We start from the raw sequence: 18,811 nt of genomic DNA on the forward strand, positions 1-18,811 counted from the left end.
GGGAGAGGGGAGCGGGAGTAGGAGCAGGGCAGTAGTACTGATTAAATAAAAGGTTATTGTGTGGTAAAGTAGTCAAAACGCCAGTGTCAGAAGAGTGAAGGACAGGACTAACAGCTCGTCCCGTCTCCACATGCACACTGCACCAGTGTACTCAGAAAAGCACTAACGCTTTATCAACTTTTTTTTTTCTACCACGACTTCCGAGTTCTACTCAAACCCCAGCGCACTCCCTGGGTATATTGCATAAGCCTTTTGTAGCTTTTTCCTCCACACTTCCAGCGCTTTCACGGTTTCAGAGGCATATTGCCGGATAGATACTGTTAAAGTGGTCGTACTTTTGCTACAGGATGCTACAGTGATCGGTGACGATGAGGAACCAGCGTTAACTTAGCGTCGAATTAACCTAAAAACAAAAGAGAATGAGATCTACACGACTGTACCTTCCGAGAAATACACTGTATATATACGGCTAGCTTTAAGTTATGGAGGAAAAATGACACTAAAGCAAGAAAAAGAGCAAATGGAGAATGCTAAATCTGAAATAAATACGCCATGTGCGCATCGTTCACCAAGCAACATTTCACAGAGACAGTCACTCACTCACTCACTCACTCACACACACACACACACACACCGTCCATGAATGAATGCAGTAATAAATGAAGAATCAACAAGTTAATTCATGTCTCTTGGGAAAAAATTTGTAGTCACAGTCGAACTTTCAGGAAGTCCCTCCAATAAATTATATATATATATATATATATATATATATATATATATATATATATATATATATATATATATATATATCCAAATATTTGTCAGCTTTCCCTGGAGTGACCAAACTAATCTGTCCTTTACTAAACCTTAACTTTAAAATCTGAGGTTGGGGTAAAATTATTTGCACCCTGATTATACCAATAATAAAAAATAAAAGCTAAAGCTTAAAATAGCACCTGCATTCAACTAAAATACTCTGCTAACGTTTAACACGGACGTTCCTATGAGAGCGAGACAGATGGAGTGCGGTAAGATCTGTACAAACCTTCTTGACACACTAACAGCCCGATGTAGTGACTCGCGCTGGGAGTTCACGCGTTACACGTGTTAAGCGTGATCTCCGCTCCCAGCTGCTGATATGGGGCTCATTCAAATATCTGGGGAAAAGAAACTATTAATGCCATGATATTTATAGCTATGGGCTGTTATAGGGGCAGTAGTGTTCGCTGTAGATCAGTAGGATCAGAACTTGCAGTCTGTGGCCATACATTAAGAAGAGCTAGAGGAGGAGAAGAGCTCGAGAATATAGAATGCAATACGATTTTGTGAGTAGTTTTGGCTTTGTGGGTGAGGTAGGCCGTGTCGCAGCTCAACTTACGGCGGTACATTTTCTCAAACTGGCAGGAGAGTTTGGAGCAGTAGTAATTTTGTACACTTTCTTTTGTTAGTGATCTCTGACCGTCGCTCTGCTCAGGCTTCTTTTACATCTTGATGTCCTCGTCCACGCTGAGTTGAGACAGGGTCTTTTTGATGCGCAGGGCGGTCAGTCGAGCGGCACCGTTGGCATACCAGCACTCCCTCATAATCTTCCCCATCACACGCAAAGCCTGAGAGACAGGAAGAAGGTGGACAATGAGAGGGAGTGACATTTATATCCCACGATGGAGATGTGTTTAGCCGAGCCTACCCAGAAGTCTTAAAGAATGGTGATCAGTATGAGGTAGTATACTGTGATTTGTTGATAATGTAATAAATTATAGTACATAATTGAGCAAAATGGAGCAATTTACATCACCTTACTGCCATAAATGTACAGTAGATAATGTACGTGGAAGCGGGCATGTGGACGTGTGGTCAGTCACGTTTACATCACTGACTCCCTCTGTCTCATCCACGTTAACCCCATATTTCTTGTTCCCTTCTGCCTCACAATTGTGAGCTTCGTAAACTAGCCTACGTCAGTGGTGTTAAAGAATTAACAGATTTTATGGCACATAACTTTGTTATTAAATTCTGATAGGAGAGATTTTGCTCATCGGCCCAAAAACCAGTAAACAGAAGCTCCAGCAATTCAACCTGCATTTAGAAGGATGTACTGAAACTACTAGTTCAACAGTAAAACATTTGGGAGTTCTTTTAGACAGCAACTTGTCTTTTGAAAATCATATCATCCACATTACAAAAACGGGCAAATTTCACCTTAGAAATATTGCTACGCTTAGTAACGTCTATATCTGATGCAGAAAGTCTCGTCCATGCATTCATGACCTCCAGACTGGACTATTGTAATGCATTAAGTCAAGTCAAGTCTATTTCTATAGCGCTTTCCACAATGAAAATTGTCTCAAAGCATCTTTACAGAATTTGAGAGTTAAGGCATTACTAGGTGGTTGTCCTGCTTCATTAATATACAAGCTACATTTAGTCCAGAATGCAGCAGCCAGAGTTCTCACAAGGTCGAGAAAATATGACCATATAACCCCAATCTTATCATCCCAACACTGGCTACCTGTTAAACTTCGAATTGACTACAAACTACTGCTACTTACCTACAAAACCCTAAATGGTTTAGCTCCCATGTATCTCTCCAGTCTTCAAACATGCTACAATCCGTCACACTCTTTAAGATCTCAAAAACTCTGGACTTCTAGTAGTTCCTAGAATAGCAAAGTCCACTAAAGGTGGTAGAGCATTCTCACATTTAGCTCCTAAACTTTAGAATAGTCTTCCTGACAGTGTTCGGGGCTCAGACACACACTCCCAGTTTAAGTGCAGATTAAAGACATATCTTTATAGCGAGTCCTACAAATAACACACATCACATATCATAACCTTGTGCTCCAGTACATCTGATCACATGCACATTATCAACTTGTGCTTGTTAATATCATGAACAACAGCTGGAACAACAACAAGTTGCGCCAGCTCCAGTCACCTCATGAAGATTGTGGACCCCGCAAACATCCTGAACCATCTAGAGACGTACCAGCGCCATTTGGATCCCACTTCATGTGGAGTTTGGACATTGGACCTGTTTGAGTGTTTAAAGGCTCTGGCATGGAGAAGATGGTGTTGGATTTGTGATGATCTCAAATGTTGAGCCATTTTCTGAGTTGCTCAGTAGCTCCTGGTTCCATAAATTCAAATGACTATAAGACTGTGGAAAGAACAGTACTCATAATCTTACATTCCAGTGCTCATGTTAGTTCTCACTCTCCAGTGTTCTGTAATGTTTAAAGACTATAATCACACTCTTGATATCACCCAAATGAGGATGGGTTCCCCTTTTGAGTCTGGTTCCTCTCAAGGTTTCTTCCTCATAATATCTGAGGGAGTTTTTTCTTGCCACAGTTGCCATGGCTGCTCATCAGGGATAAATACACCATTCACCTTAACTCTTAAATTCTGTCAAAAATCTTTGAGACAATGTCCATTGTTAAAAACGCTATAGAAATAAACTTGAACTTGAACTTGAGTGATAGCCAGGAAATCATACACCAACCTACACAACAGGTTGCTGTGCTGAAAACAGCACGCAATTAAAAGAAAAAATAGTGATCATGTCACCAACTAAAGTAACGAGCCTGATTTGAAAATGTACAAATATTTGTGTGAAACATTTAATAAGTCTGAGTAAAAATTTGGTTGAAAAATAAATAGTAAAGTACTGATACCAGAAAAATCGACAAAAGTACAGTAACAAAGTATATGTATGCCCATTTTTTCTCATCGCCATCGTCGTCATAACACCAAAAAGGCGTAAGTTGAACCATCGTAACTCGGGGACCATCCCTATTTATGTATATTTATAAACGTGTGTGTGTTGTATATATACCTCATAGCTCTGCCACCAGTTTGGAACATTGGGTCGTAACCTCTGGTCACACACCACCTTTCTCATCTCCTCTATGGAAGGGTCAGAGGGCACGAGGTCATAGTAGGGGAGCTGGTATTCCTCATGGATACCTGACACACACACAGAAAAAATATTATGCCACCTGAAAGCATTTCTGAGAAACATTATATGCGTCATGATATGCAGGTAGACACAACTCCTCCCAATAGCTGTCAAATCTAAGAAGTGAGTATTATAGTGTCATATCTGATGACATGGACAATATTCAGACTAGCGCAGCTACAGCTGTTGAATTTTTGGTTCAGATGGATAGGAAGGTGTTAATAACATTTCTGTAAAGCTTCACACAGTATAGTGCTCTATAAGGAGACGTTTATTTAGCAATTTTTGGAGTGTCCAGTGTATCGGCGTTGTATGAAGCTTTAATAAGACATATTCCAAGACAAGAATGTCTACAAGACTGTGATGTTTGTAGTTTATTACCTTGTTTGTCTAATTAACAAAATGAGGCGAGTGAAAGACGTAAGTGATAACAGGTACAAACTTGAATGTGATGATAAATAGCAGACCTAAGAATCATGATAATGGAGTGCAAACTGCTGTGGTATAAGTAGAATAAGACACTCTGGAATGTAAAGGTAAATAAAAGTGCTTTGTACTTGTCACATGTACTTTACAGCAAAGAGAAATTCTTTCTTTGAATATCCCAACTATGTTAGAAAGCTGGGGTTAAAGCGCAGGATCAGCCATGATACAGCGACCATGGAGTACAGAGGCTTAAGTGCCTTGCTCAAGGGCCCCAAGAGTGGCAGCTTAGTGATACCCAAACTTGAACCCCCATTCTTCCGAGCAGTGAGCTACCGCCTCCCTATGTGCTATTATTAGAAAACTATTAAATATAGGGGTGGAATTTAGACGCATGCGTGGCATCAGACACCACTAATTTGATCATTCATTTGCTATAACATTATGGCCATGTTTTATTCCTTATAAATGAATTTTATTCTTTTATCATGTATTCCTTATGAATATAATAAAACAAATACAAGTTTTTCACTCTCTAATGTAGCATCTATTTCAATAATAATAAAAAAAAAAAGTTAAATCCATCTGTCTGCTTGTTTCCCTGGATCTCTGCCTCTTCTTTCCATCAAACGGTTCACATTTTTATTTTCACCCAAGTCCCTTTAGAGCAAACTATTCTGTCGTGTTGCTCCGGTTGCATTTAGAAAAATGATGATTCTGCTCGCCTGTCGCGCAGGTGTTTTAAAAAAGGGAGCTAAAAGCCTTCTCTCTCAGGCTGGTCTCACCTCCGGCATTGCAGCGGCGTGCGATCTCCCAGTACACCAGCCCCAGAGCGTAGATGTCAGCACATTTAAAGGAGTCAAAGTGGCACATGTTGATAGTCTCATCCAACACCTCAGGAGCCATGTACCTGAAAGACACACATCAAACCGTTTAGATAGAAACACAACCAGTGTATACTGCAACACTTGGTGGGATCTGGCTGACATTTATGTGACAGATTGTTTAAATGTGTGGGTGGGATTTGTGTGTGTGTGTGTTTGTGTGTGTGTGTGAGTGTGTGTGTGTGTGTGTGGTAGAGTCGCGCTACCTCTTGGTGCCTACGCGCTGGTTGGGGGCGATGTCAATGGTATCTGTCACAGACTCATGGCGTACTGCGAGGCCCAGATCAGCGATGGCACACGTGAGATTTTTCTTTACCAAGATGTTCTTTGATTTCAGGTCACGGTGAGCAATACCAGGCTTACCTGAGTGACAGCAGAAAGAATCCTTTTAGATTACAGCATTTAAATAACATTTTCACCCGATCTGTCTAAATGATGGAATGCTATTTATAATGTTTACTAATAAAAAACAAATGCAACTGGATTATATAGACATGTGGCACCAGACAGCCCTCTCCAGCCCTACCTCTTAAAGGAAGGGCAAAATGTTTAGGAACATTTCCAAATCTCACACCCGTTTACACATACCCTGAGTGCCCAGGATCTCCATATGCAGGTGTGCCAAGCCACTGGCAGCAGAAAGAGCCAGTTTGATCATGATCTCGATGGTGACGGAGTATCGGTTCAGATAATCAAACAGAGAGCCGTGCTCATGATAATCAGAAACCAGCCACAACTGAGTCCATGTGCCATTATCTAGAAGAGACAAACAGAGTGATGAACTGAACTGCATGTTAGCCAGTGTTACATTAGGGTATCTATATCTAGTTAAAAAGCTTTCTAGTATTAGAAAATCATGGTGTATTATAATTTATAGTTTGCTTACACAGTGGCTCATAATAAAATACATACCATGACACCATGACCCATACACTTCCTCATGCAATTCAAAATGCAAAATCAAAATGCAATGCGAAATCAGCCCATCATGTGGCAGCAGCACAATGCAGAAAACCATACAAATATGAGTAATATAACAGATCACACATCATAATTCCATTGTCAGTGAATTTGACAGTGGAATAATTGGTTCCAGAGTATTTCAGTAACTGCTAATATTTTAGGATTTTTACACTACAGTCTCTAGAGTTTACTCAGAGTGGTGCAATAAAAAAAAGAAACCAGTGAGTCAAATCTGTTTGATGGGAAACACTGTGGGTGAGGTCAACCAAGAAAGGTCAGGCTGGTTCAATGACGGAAAGGGTACAGTAACTCATAACCATTCTGATGAGCAGAAAAACTAAAAAAATCTAAAAAACCTGGACAGTTGAAGACAGGTCTGATGAAGCTTGATTTCACACAGATGGTATGGCCAGAATTTGGCAGCGAAAGCATGAATCCAAATGGTCTTGTGTGCCATAGCCTGTTCAAGCATTGTCGCTGACTATGTGCAATCCTACAAGGCCACAATTTACCATCTTCTAATGGCTCCTTCGAGCATAATAATGCAACATTACACAAAGAAAAAAAGTCTGGATAACAACAAACATGACAACAAGTTCAATGTTCTTCATTCCTAACAGATGAACAGATCTGAAGCTAAGTCAATCAAATATGGAATGTGGACCAATGGGAGATCCACAGCATAAAAGTGCAACTGAAAAATCTGCAAGAACGGTATGAAGTAATCATCTCATCATTTTGGGGAATCATTGCCATGAAAGATCTGTAGGACCATACCAATATCAGTACAGTGTTCCTAAAGTTCCTATATCGTGGTAATTATATGTCAGTGTAGTATTTTGATAGAACAGATGAAGGGCTGGTATACACCTTTGCATTAATTGCCCTTCTGGTTACATAACCTTGTTACATTAATACTACATGAAATGTCTTGAGGAGATCTCTGATCATTCAGTCACAAAGTAGCTTAAGAAACGGTAAAGTCAGGTAGTGATCTACGATGAGGAGGCCTGGGGTGCAATCAGCATTTCAATTTATCCCAAAGGTGTACAATATGGTTGAGGTCAGAGCTCTAAAGCAGACCATTCAAGATCTCCCACTCTAACGCATGTAAGCCATATCTACATAGAGCTTGCTTTGTTCATAGGGACACTGTCATGCTGAAACAGGTTTGGGTCTCTACTGGAGGGAAAGTTTAATACTAATGTATCCAAATACATTTAATATACCGTAATTTCCAAACTATTAAGCACACCCAAATATAAGCCGCACCCACTGAATTTTACAAAGATTTTTATTTTGAACATAAATACGCCGCACCTGTCTATAAGCCTACACTGAAACTAATGAACTTTACACAGGCTTTAATGAAAGACAGTGACTGTTACACAACTTGTATCTAAACAGTAGCCCACCAAGAAAGTCATTGTTCACTGTCTTACTCCTTCCTTTCACAACAATTTTTCTCAGGAGTTTTTCTTTTGGCATCGTCGTGTGTTTAAAAATCACCATTGGTGAAGCTTTTCTCCCGATGCCGTGCAGCTCAGAACACAGGTGAAGTGCGTTTTTTCATGCCTGGTTGTTTTCAGCGTGACAAATGATTCGCATTTCCTGTAGACAGTACGAGTGAGCGGCAGGCCACTTTTCCCCCAAGCGTGAAAAAAGTAGTGGCTTATAGTCCGGAAAATACAGTAATTGTGTGCCTCCAATTTTGTGGTAAAAGTTTGGGGACCAGACACATACGGCTGAAAAAAAGCAGGTGTCCCAATACATGTGGTGTCTACTTGGTGAAATTACTCTTAGTTTGCCCTTAGACAGAGATCACGGAGATGGCGGAATTTGAATTCCAACAATATCACAGCATTATGTCTGTTGTCTGATTTAAAGGGGTGGCAAAAAAAAAAAAAAAAAAAAAACATAAATATGTAATTTTAAATCATTTTGTGTCCATCACAATGCATATGCACAAAGAGAGTGGTCTATATACATATGGGTTTTTTTCCACACATCCCACAAACGACAACCGAATCTTGTTCATTAGTAAAGTATACGTCATGTTTCTGCTAAACTTGTGCTTTATTTGCATCCTAGGACTGAGTGGTCTCACTTAAAACCAAACTAGAGATGTAGTTCAGTGTAACAGCTAAAAGTGTATTTGGGTATTCATGTGCGTGCGTGTTTTAGCACTGCAGTTCTCCACAAACGTCCTGAACTGTACAGCAGTCACTCTGCTCTGGGCACATCATGGGGTTTGAGAAGTGCTTTTATTTTCTTGGGGTTTTTTTTGCAGCTATTTGTGACGTGTTCTTGCAGGAAGCTCACATTTCAATAATTAATTAATAATTACTACTTCTTGCATAGCTTGTAATTTACATTGCCCAAGATAGCCAGGTAAGTTTGCTAGTAGCTCTCTCCATTTCATGTTCTGTGTTATTGGTATTGGTTGCTACAGGGCCTGAGAGATGCTTAGCCTGAGCTGCCAAAAATGTAGGCATTTGCAGCCCTTTAACAAAGCTCCATCAGCTGTGCAATAAACTTATAGATTTTGACCACTTACAGGACGCAGCTGGCGGCTCATAGGTCCCCTGCACCCGATGTAAAGCTAAGCCTATGCAAATTCATTGTCAGCAGCTAGAAAAAGCAGGTCTAGACCTTGATTCTAAGGCTTCCCACAACCTGACCAGGCAGCAAAATGGTAAAAGTGAAACAAAACCGTGGATACATCCACTTTACAATAAATAAATATGAATAAATATAATAAATTTAGCCATTTATTACCAGATATTATTCACACACACACACACACACACACACACACACACACACACACACACACACATATAGGCTCTACAACAAGTGATTCTTGAGTGTCACATTGCTGGGACAAGCATACCAGTTCAAATGTCTCTCCTTTAGGGGCTCTAACCCCTCTGATAATCAGAAGAGACCAAGTTTTTTAAAACTTAGACAACTGTGTGTTCAACCGAGAACTGTTTCTTTTTGCAAGACACATACAGGTTTCACACAAATCTAGGATCTCATCTTCAGATTAAATTCTCAGTAGAGTTCATCAACACTTAGGAATGTCACTTATTTTACTGGCAAACAGCTGAATTTAGTAAGAACGATACATTTTCCCATTCAGCCCATTCACCCGCGTCACACACCAGCAAGCTGCGACTGGGCCACTCTTTTCCAATGTCAATTTCTAAAAATGCCCGGCCTACTGACCGCAGTTGCAGCATTGTTGCCTTTGGGGCTGCTAGTACCAGCTTTTTAAATCTGGGTTACCAGCCTGCTGGAGACATATGACCTTCCTCACAAGAGGGGTATCTTTTGAATCTCTCTGCCAATGGCAAGTTTAATAATGACCACAGATCTTTAAAAAAAAAAATATATATAAAAACCCTCCCACAATGCATTAACCCACAACTGGTCTCCCACACTGCAGTATGCATTTCCACCTGGGCTTTCTTTTAGTTTACCTTTGTTGTCGGCTGCAATGAAGCCCAGGATGTTCTCATGTCGTAGCATAATGGTCTGATAGATCTCAGCTTCGCGAAACCAGGAGCGTTCTTCTCGAGAGGAGAAAATCTTCACGGCCACGTCTCCTCCTCTCCACTTTCCCCTCCACACCTCTCCAAAGCGGCCTTTCCCTATGATCTCCTGCAGCACAATAGTCCGGGCTACTGTTCTCTGCACAAACAGAGGTAGACCTGTCCAGAGAGGGAAAAAAAACAAATGGGGAAAGAAAAAGAGAGAACACAAGACTAGTTTAGATCTTTATGCAGTTACTTGGTGCAGAGAACACCACTTTAGTCCGCTTGTGTACTTGCAAAACTCCAATGAACATAAAAGGTCTAATATCTTTGTTATACATGTGATATTAAACACAAGGTCATTAGTGTTTGACTAACAGAAGTGAACAAATGATACACGTATTATTTAGCTTACCAAGTAAATAAAAGCTCCATCATGTTTCCCAAACCCATGTTTTGATTGGAAACTGACTGATGATGTTAAAAGGTGGCATACAATGTATTATACCTTGTGGTGAGCTAATCAGAAAACTAATACAAACAAACAAGTGTATAATCTTCATTCTCTTCTAAATATTTTTTATCAAATATGTGCTATATTAAATAAGTCAGAAATTCAGTGGTGAATATGACTGCTTTGTGTTACACTTTATCTTGACTGGAATTTTTGTCAGTATTTCTACATGCACCCTGAGGTGCGTTGTTCCACCATAAAACAGATGGAAAAAAGTTGGTTGAACTTAAGCTAATGCTGACCTGAACCAGAGCCAGATGTGGACAGGTCGTAGATCAGGTCCTGTAGAGTTTTATCCTTAGCCAGGTACAGGTGCTCAGTGCTGGGATCCTCCACCTCCAGTCTCTGTCTGTGGCCATAGGCTCTCTGGTGGTGTTGGAAAAGGAAGAGGCCCAGCAGCACCAGTAGAAACAGTGCAAACAGGGGACCTGCAACCACGGCGACCAGCTCCACCGGCCCCCAGCCACCCATCATGGCCGAAGAGTTAGGCTGGACAGTCACTAAAAAAGCATGGCAAGTCAAAAACCATTAATCAAATCCTAACACCAATATAGTATTAATATTTCTATCACTAAAATTATTCTCTATTTTAGTAGGCATTGAACAATGGTCCTGACTGCATGGTGTTCTTTCATGTACTCATTGCAGCACTTTTATAGTACGTGCACGAAAATATAGTTGGCGATTGCTTCACGTGAACTGCTTTTTTCTGTGTATAATTCAGCTTAATGGTGAATGTTTTCTGTTTATTTTAACATTTTTGGAAGAAGCTTAGCAATCATCTGAGCTAAAACATTTTTAGCTTTAAGATAAAGAAACGATATAGACTGCTGACAGAATGACAGCTGTTTAATAACAATAATAAATTGAAGTGTTTCACGTATGTTACATAACATTAAACATGACTATAAATGGATAAAACAATTTTTTTATTTTTTTTTTAAGTATGAAAGGACATTCTTGAAGTTTTCTTTCAAAATTGCTGTGGTGTAAGTGAGTGCAGATTTTAGAGCAAAATCAACTTTACGATGGTATCATGACTCCCTGCGTGGCTCGCATGACACCTACCCAAGTGCACCTTGAGATCGAGACTGTTGCAGTAGTCTGTATAGCAGCAGTGGATGTTGAGCAGCCCCTCGGCACTCAAGCAGAAGAAGGGTTGCCCAGGAGGGACCAGCTTATCTTTATCGATGCAGATTCGAACATGCTGCTCCTGGCCATCAATAAGAGAAGTCGAAGCCATGCAGGCTCCCGTTGTCTCACAGCGGTAGCCATTCTTTTCACACTGAGACGTAGTGCAGTTACACAACAGACCTAGAGAGAGAACGAGAGAGACACAGACCTGTGAAAAAACACTTTTCAAAAATCTAATGCTGCTCACAATCTCTTCATGGAACAGGGAGTACAGAGATTTCAGCACACTGCTGCATCGCTTTCAACCACCACCTGACATTTTATCCATCGCACATTTAAAAACATGAACTCAGCTAATGGCACTTGGGATCGTGTCTGGATTTGATTTCTAAATAACTTCCCCAAACGAACAGCCATAATGAATACAAAAACATTTCTCGTGCAACCATGCAATTGATAACACCAACAATGGACAAATTAAGTGAATTAGCAATAAATTTAAACCCCCTGAATAATATGATTCAAAATACCAAGAAAAACAAACGTATAAAAGATTAGTTTTGCTGCATTTGTTCCATAGAAATCAATGTTTTTTTTCCCTGGAAAAACAGAACAGCACACCATCTCTCTAGACATCAACAGGTTCAAGTTAGAAAAAAGATGAAACATATAGAAGTGAACCAGCGCCAAAAATAACCGTAGTTTTCGGTCAACTGTGAAAATGTTCTCAAAAAAACAGGATACAGAGCAAAAGGACAAGTATACTGTACATGAGGATCAGACAGTGTCAGCTCATGAAATGTTTTGACTGAATAAGAACAAAGTCAAACCATGTGTCCATGTTCCTTGGCCAGACTGCACAATCTAGTGCCAAATCTAGGATGTCTGTGTTGTGGCTCTTAAAAAAAAAAACCAAAGGAAAAAAAAAAGTAATTTATCTTCTCTGACAGAATGGTGCAGCCTGGAACATTTGGTCTGTGTTCAATTGATTTAAATAGAGGCACAAAATAACTACACCAACATCGGGTCGTTTTCATGAATCTCTGTTATTTAATTTGACAAAGAAATACACCAGAGACGGAAAAATCAAGTACTATTACAAAGGCAATGCCCACATGAACAGGCTGAAGAGGCACAAAGCTGATTTCCTGTCTTAATGTGGCACAAAAATCTTTTCATACTTCAATTGCTTTCATATATGGTCTTGGATCAGATACAGAGTGGATATGTTGCTATTTGACAATAATGAGAATGGCCAAGTTTGAAACTTCTGTGACTGCACTATATGGACAAAGGTTTGTAGACACCTGACCACTAGAATCGTATGCGCTTTTTGAACATTCCATTCCACATTTAGTCTTCATTTACAATTCTAATTCATTCTATACAACTATGTATTTGTGGTAACACTTTTTGGAAAGAGCCACAAATTACCAGAGAGGACATGTGTCCCCGTAACATATAGTGTTTATTCAATGGACATGAGTATTGATTTATTCGACAGGTATTTGGGAACTCATTTCAAGTAAATCTGAAACAACTGGCTAAGAAACACATTCATGAGAGAACTTCCTGTTAGACAGGAGCATTTAAATTAAAAGGCACAGGTGAGTCAATTGTGGTTTCATACATAAACCAGCAATATAGGTTAAACCAATCTAAGCAAAAAATCTTATTGTACAACCAAACTTGGGAGAATCGGTTACACTGTCCTATAACTGTGCAATTACTAGAGCTCATATCCTGACTCAAAACCAACATTTTAAGAAAACGCTTATTCAATTCTGCTGGAATTAAAAAATTGAACATCTGTGTGTGTATTTGAGTGTGGTTAAGGCATTGGACTTTAGATCGAAAAGTCACAAGTTTAAATCCCACCAACACCACCAAGCTGCCACTGCTGGGCCCTTGAGCAAGGCCCTTAACCCTCCTCTGCTCAGTCGCTATGCCGTAAATGTGTGTTCGCATTAATCTGCGTACTTTATCTACATACACTTCCTGGAAACTGAGGACTAAATAATTAAAAGCAAGTAAATAAGCTCTGTTTTACGGTTTCAGGTTTTTGCGTCACATTTTGTTTGGTCGTACAGCGAAAGAAGTGTTTGGTCACTTTACATTCTTTGACATGCTCTGCTCCCTAGTCCCCTTGTGCTTCACAACTTTCTGCCACTGTTGGTTTGAAAACTGCAGGTACTTGGACACAATGCTTTTAATAACTGTAGCATTTAATTTTTATATTCAAAAGACACAGACGCACTTTGGTATTTCCCCACATTCACAGTCATACTCATACTTTTTTATGAGAGCGCACACACACACACACACACACACACACCTGTCAGTATGGCCTGCAGGACAGTTTGCTGTAATAAACAGCGCTGATTGTTGTTTAAGGAAATGGCTGACACATAACATAAAGTCACAAAGAAAGACACACATTCTATATACAGGAATGTTAACATTTACAATTCACAAAAGGCAAATTTTAACTGGACACACAAACACACAATTAAATCTTGACTGATTAGTGCATATTTTATAGATCATGAGACAATATTTTCTTTCTCCACACTTTGGCCTATTAAGCACTTTGGTAGAGAACTTGGATCCTTAAATTCATTTGAGAACTCCAATCTGCATATTGTTGTCTCGATGTTTCTTCTCCCAAAGTCTTCTTAGAATGGTGGAGTATGGTAGATTGTAGCTGTTGTTGAGGAGGTCTCTGCCTGTTGCTTTTAGCTTTTTCTTCACAGTTTTCACAATGTTTCTGTCACAAACTGTTGTTTATTTTCTTGATCATGTGCAGTTACTGGTAGTTAGTACATCAGTGATTCCTTTTCAGGACGCTTCAAATTGTTGCACTGGCCATGTGCAAGAGTTGTGCACCGGTTGTACTAAGGTTCTAATAGATTTTCTCTCTTAGCTCGGGTTTTAAATGACTTGCTTCTCTCCCATAGACATCTTTCTAGTCTTTAAGTTGGTTTATTATTTTTAACAAATGCAGTATTCGCAGGAGAAACTCAGGGTCCAAACTAAGCCAACTTAAAGACTAGAAAGATGTAGCCAGTCGGAGCTATTAACTGTTAAAAGATCGGTCACACAGAACACACCTGGGCAACAAGAAACACCTGAGAGTCACATGTTCCAATATTTTTGAATACTTAAAAAAAAGGGTGGGTGCATGCAAACATCCAGATGGAATTATCGAGAAATAAAAGCTGAAATTTTGATCTATTCTTTCATTCATCTTGATCTCAAACCTACGTCTTTTATGTATAGCAAAAACAAAAAAAAATATATTGGACTTGTTGTTCCAATATTGTCCTTGTGAATAATGGAGGCAGCCTCCATTGTAGGCAAATGCCTGGAAATTGTATACACTGAGGACTAACTTCCTTTGGTGCACATTGAACAGCCTATTTAAGAGACAGTGTGATGCAAAAATAGGACACTTGGATTGCTAAATAAGCCTTTATACTTCACCTGTGTGTGTGTGTGTGTGTGTGTGTGTGTGTGTGTGTGTTTATATGTGTGTCTCCTCACATATCTGAACCAGCGTCGCCACCCTTATTCCCAGCTCTGCTCTGTCAGCAATCTTTAAAAGTTCAGAGACAGAGGATCGAGCCGGTAAATGCACACCTATACACTACAAAGAAAGCCGGCCTGTTAGAATTTTTCAACATCAACCACAGACTCGAGATGTCAGAACCCTTCTGTGAGCGTGTGTGTGCTTGAAAACTGAAGTCGGGTTGTTCGGTCGTGTGTGTAGGAAGGAATGTTTTCATATGTACGAGCATGCCTTCGCCCCTTTATTTTCTCCTACACTCCAGGAAAAAAAAACGAGCATTGTATTAGTGTTACAGCCACACATTAAAGGAATTAGAGGAATGTTCCTATTCTTTACCATAACCTTTATCTGCTGCATGTGGATCATGTGTAATCACATAGATAGGAATTGAGTCTCAGTACTGAGTAAAAGCAAAAAAAAACGGATTCAGAGAAACTTTTATATAATGGAGTTTCTATCGAGTGTGTAGTTTACCACTTTCGTCCATTATTCACTCAAAAATAATGTCAATTAAGCGATAAGTCTGCATTCATTATTCTTTCACAGATAGGTGTTTAAGGGACCCATTTCTCCCCATGTGTTATGAATATTTCAATGTTGAAAGTTGGATTAAACTACACAAGAACTTTGGCAAAACATTCCATCACGTCAGTCTCCTGTCCTCCCATTATAAGCCCTGAATTGTTCAACTGTAAGAGCTATCATATTGAATTTTCTAAACATCTAAACATCTACACACACACAGTAATTTTTTAATTGCTTCCTGAGAAATTTCCCATAGTCTTCTCAGGAAGAATACAGGTGTTTCACATAGAGTGACTCGTCCAGCTTACTCATGGAGAAACTACATACAAGCCAGTCACAAGGTGGCCGTGATCCAAATGATCTACACGCCACTGGGTTGTGACAAATGTTAATTAATTTGCTATGGCGATAGTAAACAAAACCTCTCTGAAGTTTCGGCTACTGACTGAAACCATCACATCCCTCGATGTGTTAAAAACCCTATTCACCTTTGGATTCATTTTTACTCATTCATAAAATTTGATTAGTCATTGTTCATTATTTATAATAATAACCATTTCATTCATTTTGTAATTATTCATTAAATATATCTGAGATAGTTATCTCATCCAAATCCAACACATTTCTTTCAAAAATCGAACAAGCTGACCAGCAAAGTAACTCCATATACAGTTCAAATTTGATCTATCAGTAAAGATGTTCTTACTGGGAACATTTTTCTGCACCTATTCTTCAGTGTGATGGTACTTAATACTGGACAATACCGGTCTAAACTACAAACATTTAAGAGATTATACGTAAGCAATCAAGCTCCGAGCGTAGGTCAAGGCTACAGATACTAATGATCCAGCTCAGCCAGCTTGGCCCCGAATGATGTTCCGGGTTTAATCAAAGTGAAACCAGTGCGTTTGCACTAAATGAGGTGTCTAGAGTACACAGGAATTGCTATTGTCACAAGCATGTTCACATTGTTAAGACAATCCCAGCTCGCTTGGGCACCTGTTTCAATCACATCCTAATGACACCGAATGTGGTCAGACAAAATTACTCACCTGGGAGGATCTTCACGTACTACACACAACCCCTGGAGTAGATTTTCAAGGGTCTTACTATGCTATAAACGTGTGCACAGTAACAAGGCTAAAAACTCGCTACTCCCCCTGTACCTGTCTACTCAGGTGCTTTACTGATGTCAGCCCCAAACCACAAAAATGTGTAGAATGTATAAAGGCTTTCAGTGAGAGAAGACGAACGCATCATAATATGCTCATTAACCCTAAACACTGCCATTTTACTCTCACCAGCATTTTTCAGCTGTGTGTGTGTGTGTGTGTGTGGCTTTGAACAAGAATCAATGTTAATAGAGAAATGATGAGAAAACACTCAGAGTAAGACTTACACCATGAAGCAAACCTTCTGCTATCCTGGCTATGTATTAGGGCAAATCTGAAGATCTCAGATTGTGTGTCAGTCTGTATGTAAACCAGCGTGAGCATGTGTGCTGCTGTTTTTACCTCTTTATATATGTATTTATGTCTGGTTCATTTTCCAGTTGAATTCACTACCGAGAGGGACGAAGGCTCGCTATACGTACTAGGTTACATACACTGGCATGTTCTTAGTCATGACAACAGAGGGAGAAGGGAGGAGGTGCAGGGGGAGAGTGTATTATTGACCGGGTGTAAGATGATGCTCTGATTTGCTGCGCCCACAACACAAGCCAGTATGGAACGAGAAAGAAAGGCAGGGGAGGGGAAGAGGAAATAAGCGAGAAAGAGAGAACGCAAAAGGAAGGGTGGGAGTGAGTGCGTGCGTGCAGGGGTTTGTGTCCATTTCAAACCCCCAACGCAGGATCCACGTTTTTTCAAGAAGCATTAAGAAATAGATATTAGTGATTGGTGAGGATCACGTGGTGATTTTGCCCTCATGTTCAAGTCCCAGCCCTCATCACAGGCTGTAACACAGTCCGGCTTGGATGTTATAGCCATCTCAAAGCGGATCATGTTTCTCAGGCAAACACACACACACACACACACACACACACACACACACACAGTGACCATGCGGACCTCAGGGCTCCATTGTGCTCCAGTACTAATGTGTTCACCAGGAAGCAGGGAGTGAAGAGTTTCATCTTCCAGTGCAAAGATACAGAGCCTGGGTGTCTGATCTCTGGGATTATATCGCAAAAACATGTCCTCCAAGTCCTTTTTTTAAAGACATTGTAAAGATCACACTATGAGGGACGAGTGTCAACGCAGAAAATGAACAAAAGTAATAAACAGTGGGATACATCCTGTGGTGTACAGGAGGGTCTTGAGGCATGTAGTAAAGATTTATAACACGAGTCTGAATATTGAGCTAGCACTGCTTCTATAAAGACGCTTCTACTGTTACACACGAGTAATAATAAAACAATAAAATATAAACACACAAACAGTCCGTTGCTCCACAGAGCTCGGTGTTAGCATGTGCTAACTCACTAGCCTCGGTTTTATCTCCTGAGATATCTCTGAGGAAGATTAGCTTTAAGAGAACGTCGACTAACATCGAGCAACCGAACAACACATGTTTATTAAGTACACATTTCCGAAACACAGCAGCTCCAGACCCCAAACCGGAAGAGAGAGAAGCCCTGTGTGCTAGCGGTTTAGCACCCGAGCTTCCGAATCCGAGGCGCGCCATGTTGTTGTAGCCGCTGCCAAATTCAGCGCGACCGAATAAATAAACACGGAACCCAAAATGTGTGCGAGGTGAAATCGTCCATCCAAACACTCACCGTCACACCGTGCTCCAAACAGCACCCACACCGCCAGGCACACGCTCAGGAGTCGGCCTTTATCCATCCTCAGAGTCCCATCGCATTACATTGGAGTGTTTAAAGTGCGATATTGACAGGAGAGAGCTCGAGCTTTAACCATCAAACACACACATACACATACACTCATATACACACACACGCGCACACACACATACGCACCGTCAGAGCCAGGCGGACTTAAAGGCATGGGCGATTTAAAGGGGAGTAATTGATGTTGTTAAGCCATGTGAGCCGATCAAATTTGAACCCCTCTTTAATAACAGTGCTGTTGATTTATTAGTAATAAACTGATTACTTTTTTATTAATGGTCTATAACATAAAAAGAAAATCTCAGGTTTATTAAGTAGAAACGAGGTCTAATGAACAGGGACTTATAATTTTTTTTTCTCAAAAAATTAAATTTAATTAAAATTTTAATTTGATTTAAATTTGATAAATCTGCATCTTACTATTATAATTGTTTCGTTTCGTTGGTGATTTA

The 18,811-nt window shown here is 40.0% G+C and overlaps 1 protein-coding gene across 1 annotated transcript; it reads right to left on the reverse strand.

Moving 5' to 3' along the window:
- Positions 1 to 791: 791 nt before the first annotated feature.
- Positions 792 to 18,489, reverse strand: acvr1bb (activin A receptor type 1Bb). The gene is made up of 9 exons (XM_046859232.1): positions 18,288 to 18,489; positions 11,350 to 11,595; positions 10,524 to 10,781; positions 9,714 to 9,944; positions 5,854 to 6,021; positions 5,472 to 5,628; positions 5,167 to 5,291; positions 3,836 to 3,966; positions 792 to 1,607 (listed from the first exon to the last, which is right to left on the reverse strand). The coding sequence occupies exons 1-9, from the start codon at positions 18,352 to 18,354 to the stop codon at positions 1,482 to 1,484; spliced, it is 1,509 nt and encodes a 502-aa protein (XP_046715188.1). The 5' UTR covers positions 18,355 to 18,489; the 3' UTR covers positions 792 to 1,481.
- Between the last annotated feature and the right edge of the window lie 322 nt (positions 18,490 to 18,811).

This window comes from Silurus meridionalis, chromosome 1, assembly GCF_014805685.1.
Source record: "Silurus meridionalis isolate SWU-2019-XX chromosome 1, ASM1480568v1, whole genome shotgun sequence".
Lineage (NCBI taxonomy): Eukaryota > Metazoa > Chordata > Actinopteri > Siluriformes > Siluridae > Silurus > Silurus meridionalis.

What these genes read in the sequence shown, in the direction of transcription:
- acvr1bb (XM_046859232.1), bottom strand. Translation starts at nt 18,354, where the DNA reads ATGGATAAAGGCCGACTCCTGAGCGTGTGCCTGGCGGTGTGGGTGCTG. An exon ending in GGAGATCCTGGGCACTCAGG is followed by an intron (nt 5,629 to 5,853) that starts GTATGTGTAAAC and finishes GCTGTCACTCAG; the next exon opens with GTAAGCCTGGTATTGCTCAC. An exon ending in CAGCGCGTAGGCACCAAGAG is followed by an intron (nt 5,292 to 5,471) that starts GTAGCGCGACTC and finishes TGTGTCTTTCAG; the next exon opens with GTACATGGCTCCTGAGGTGT.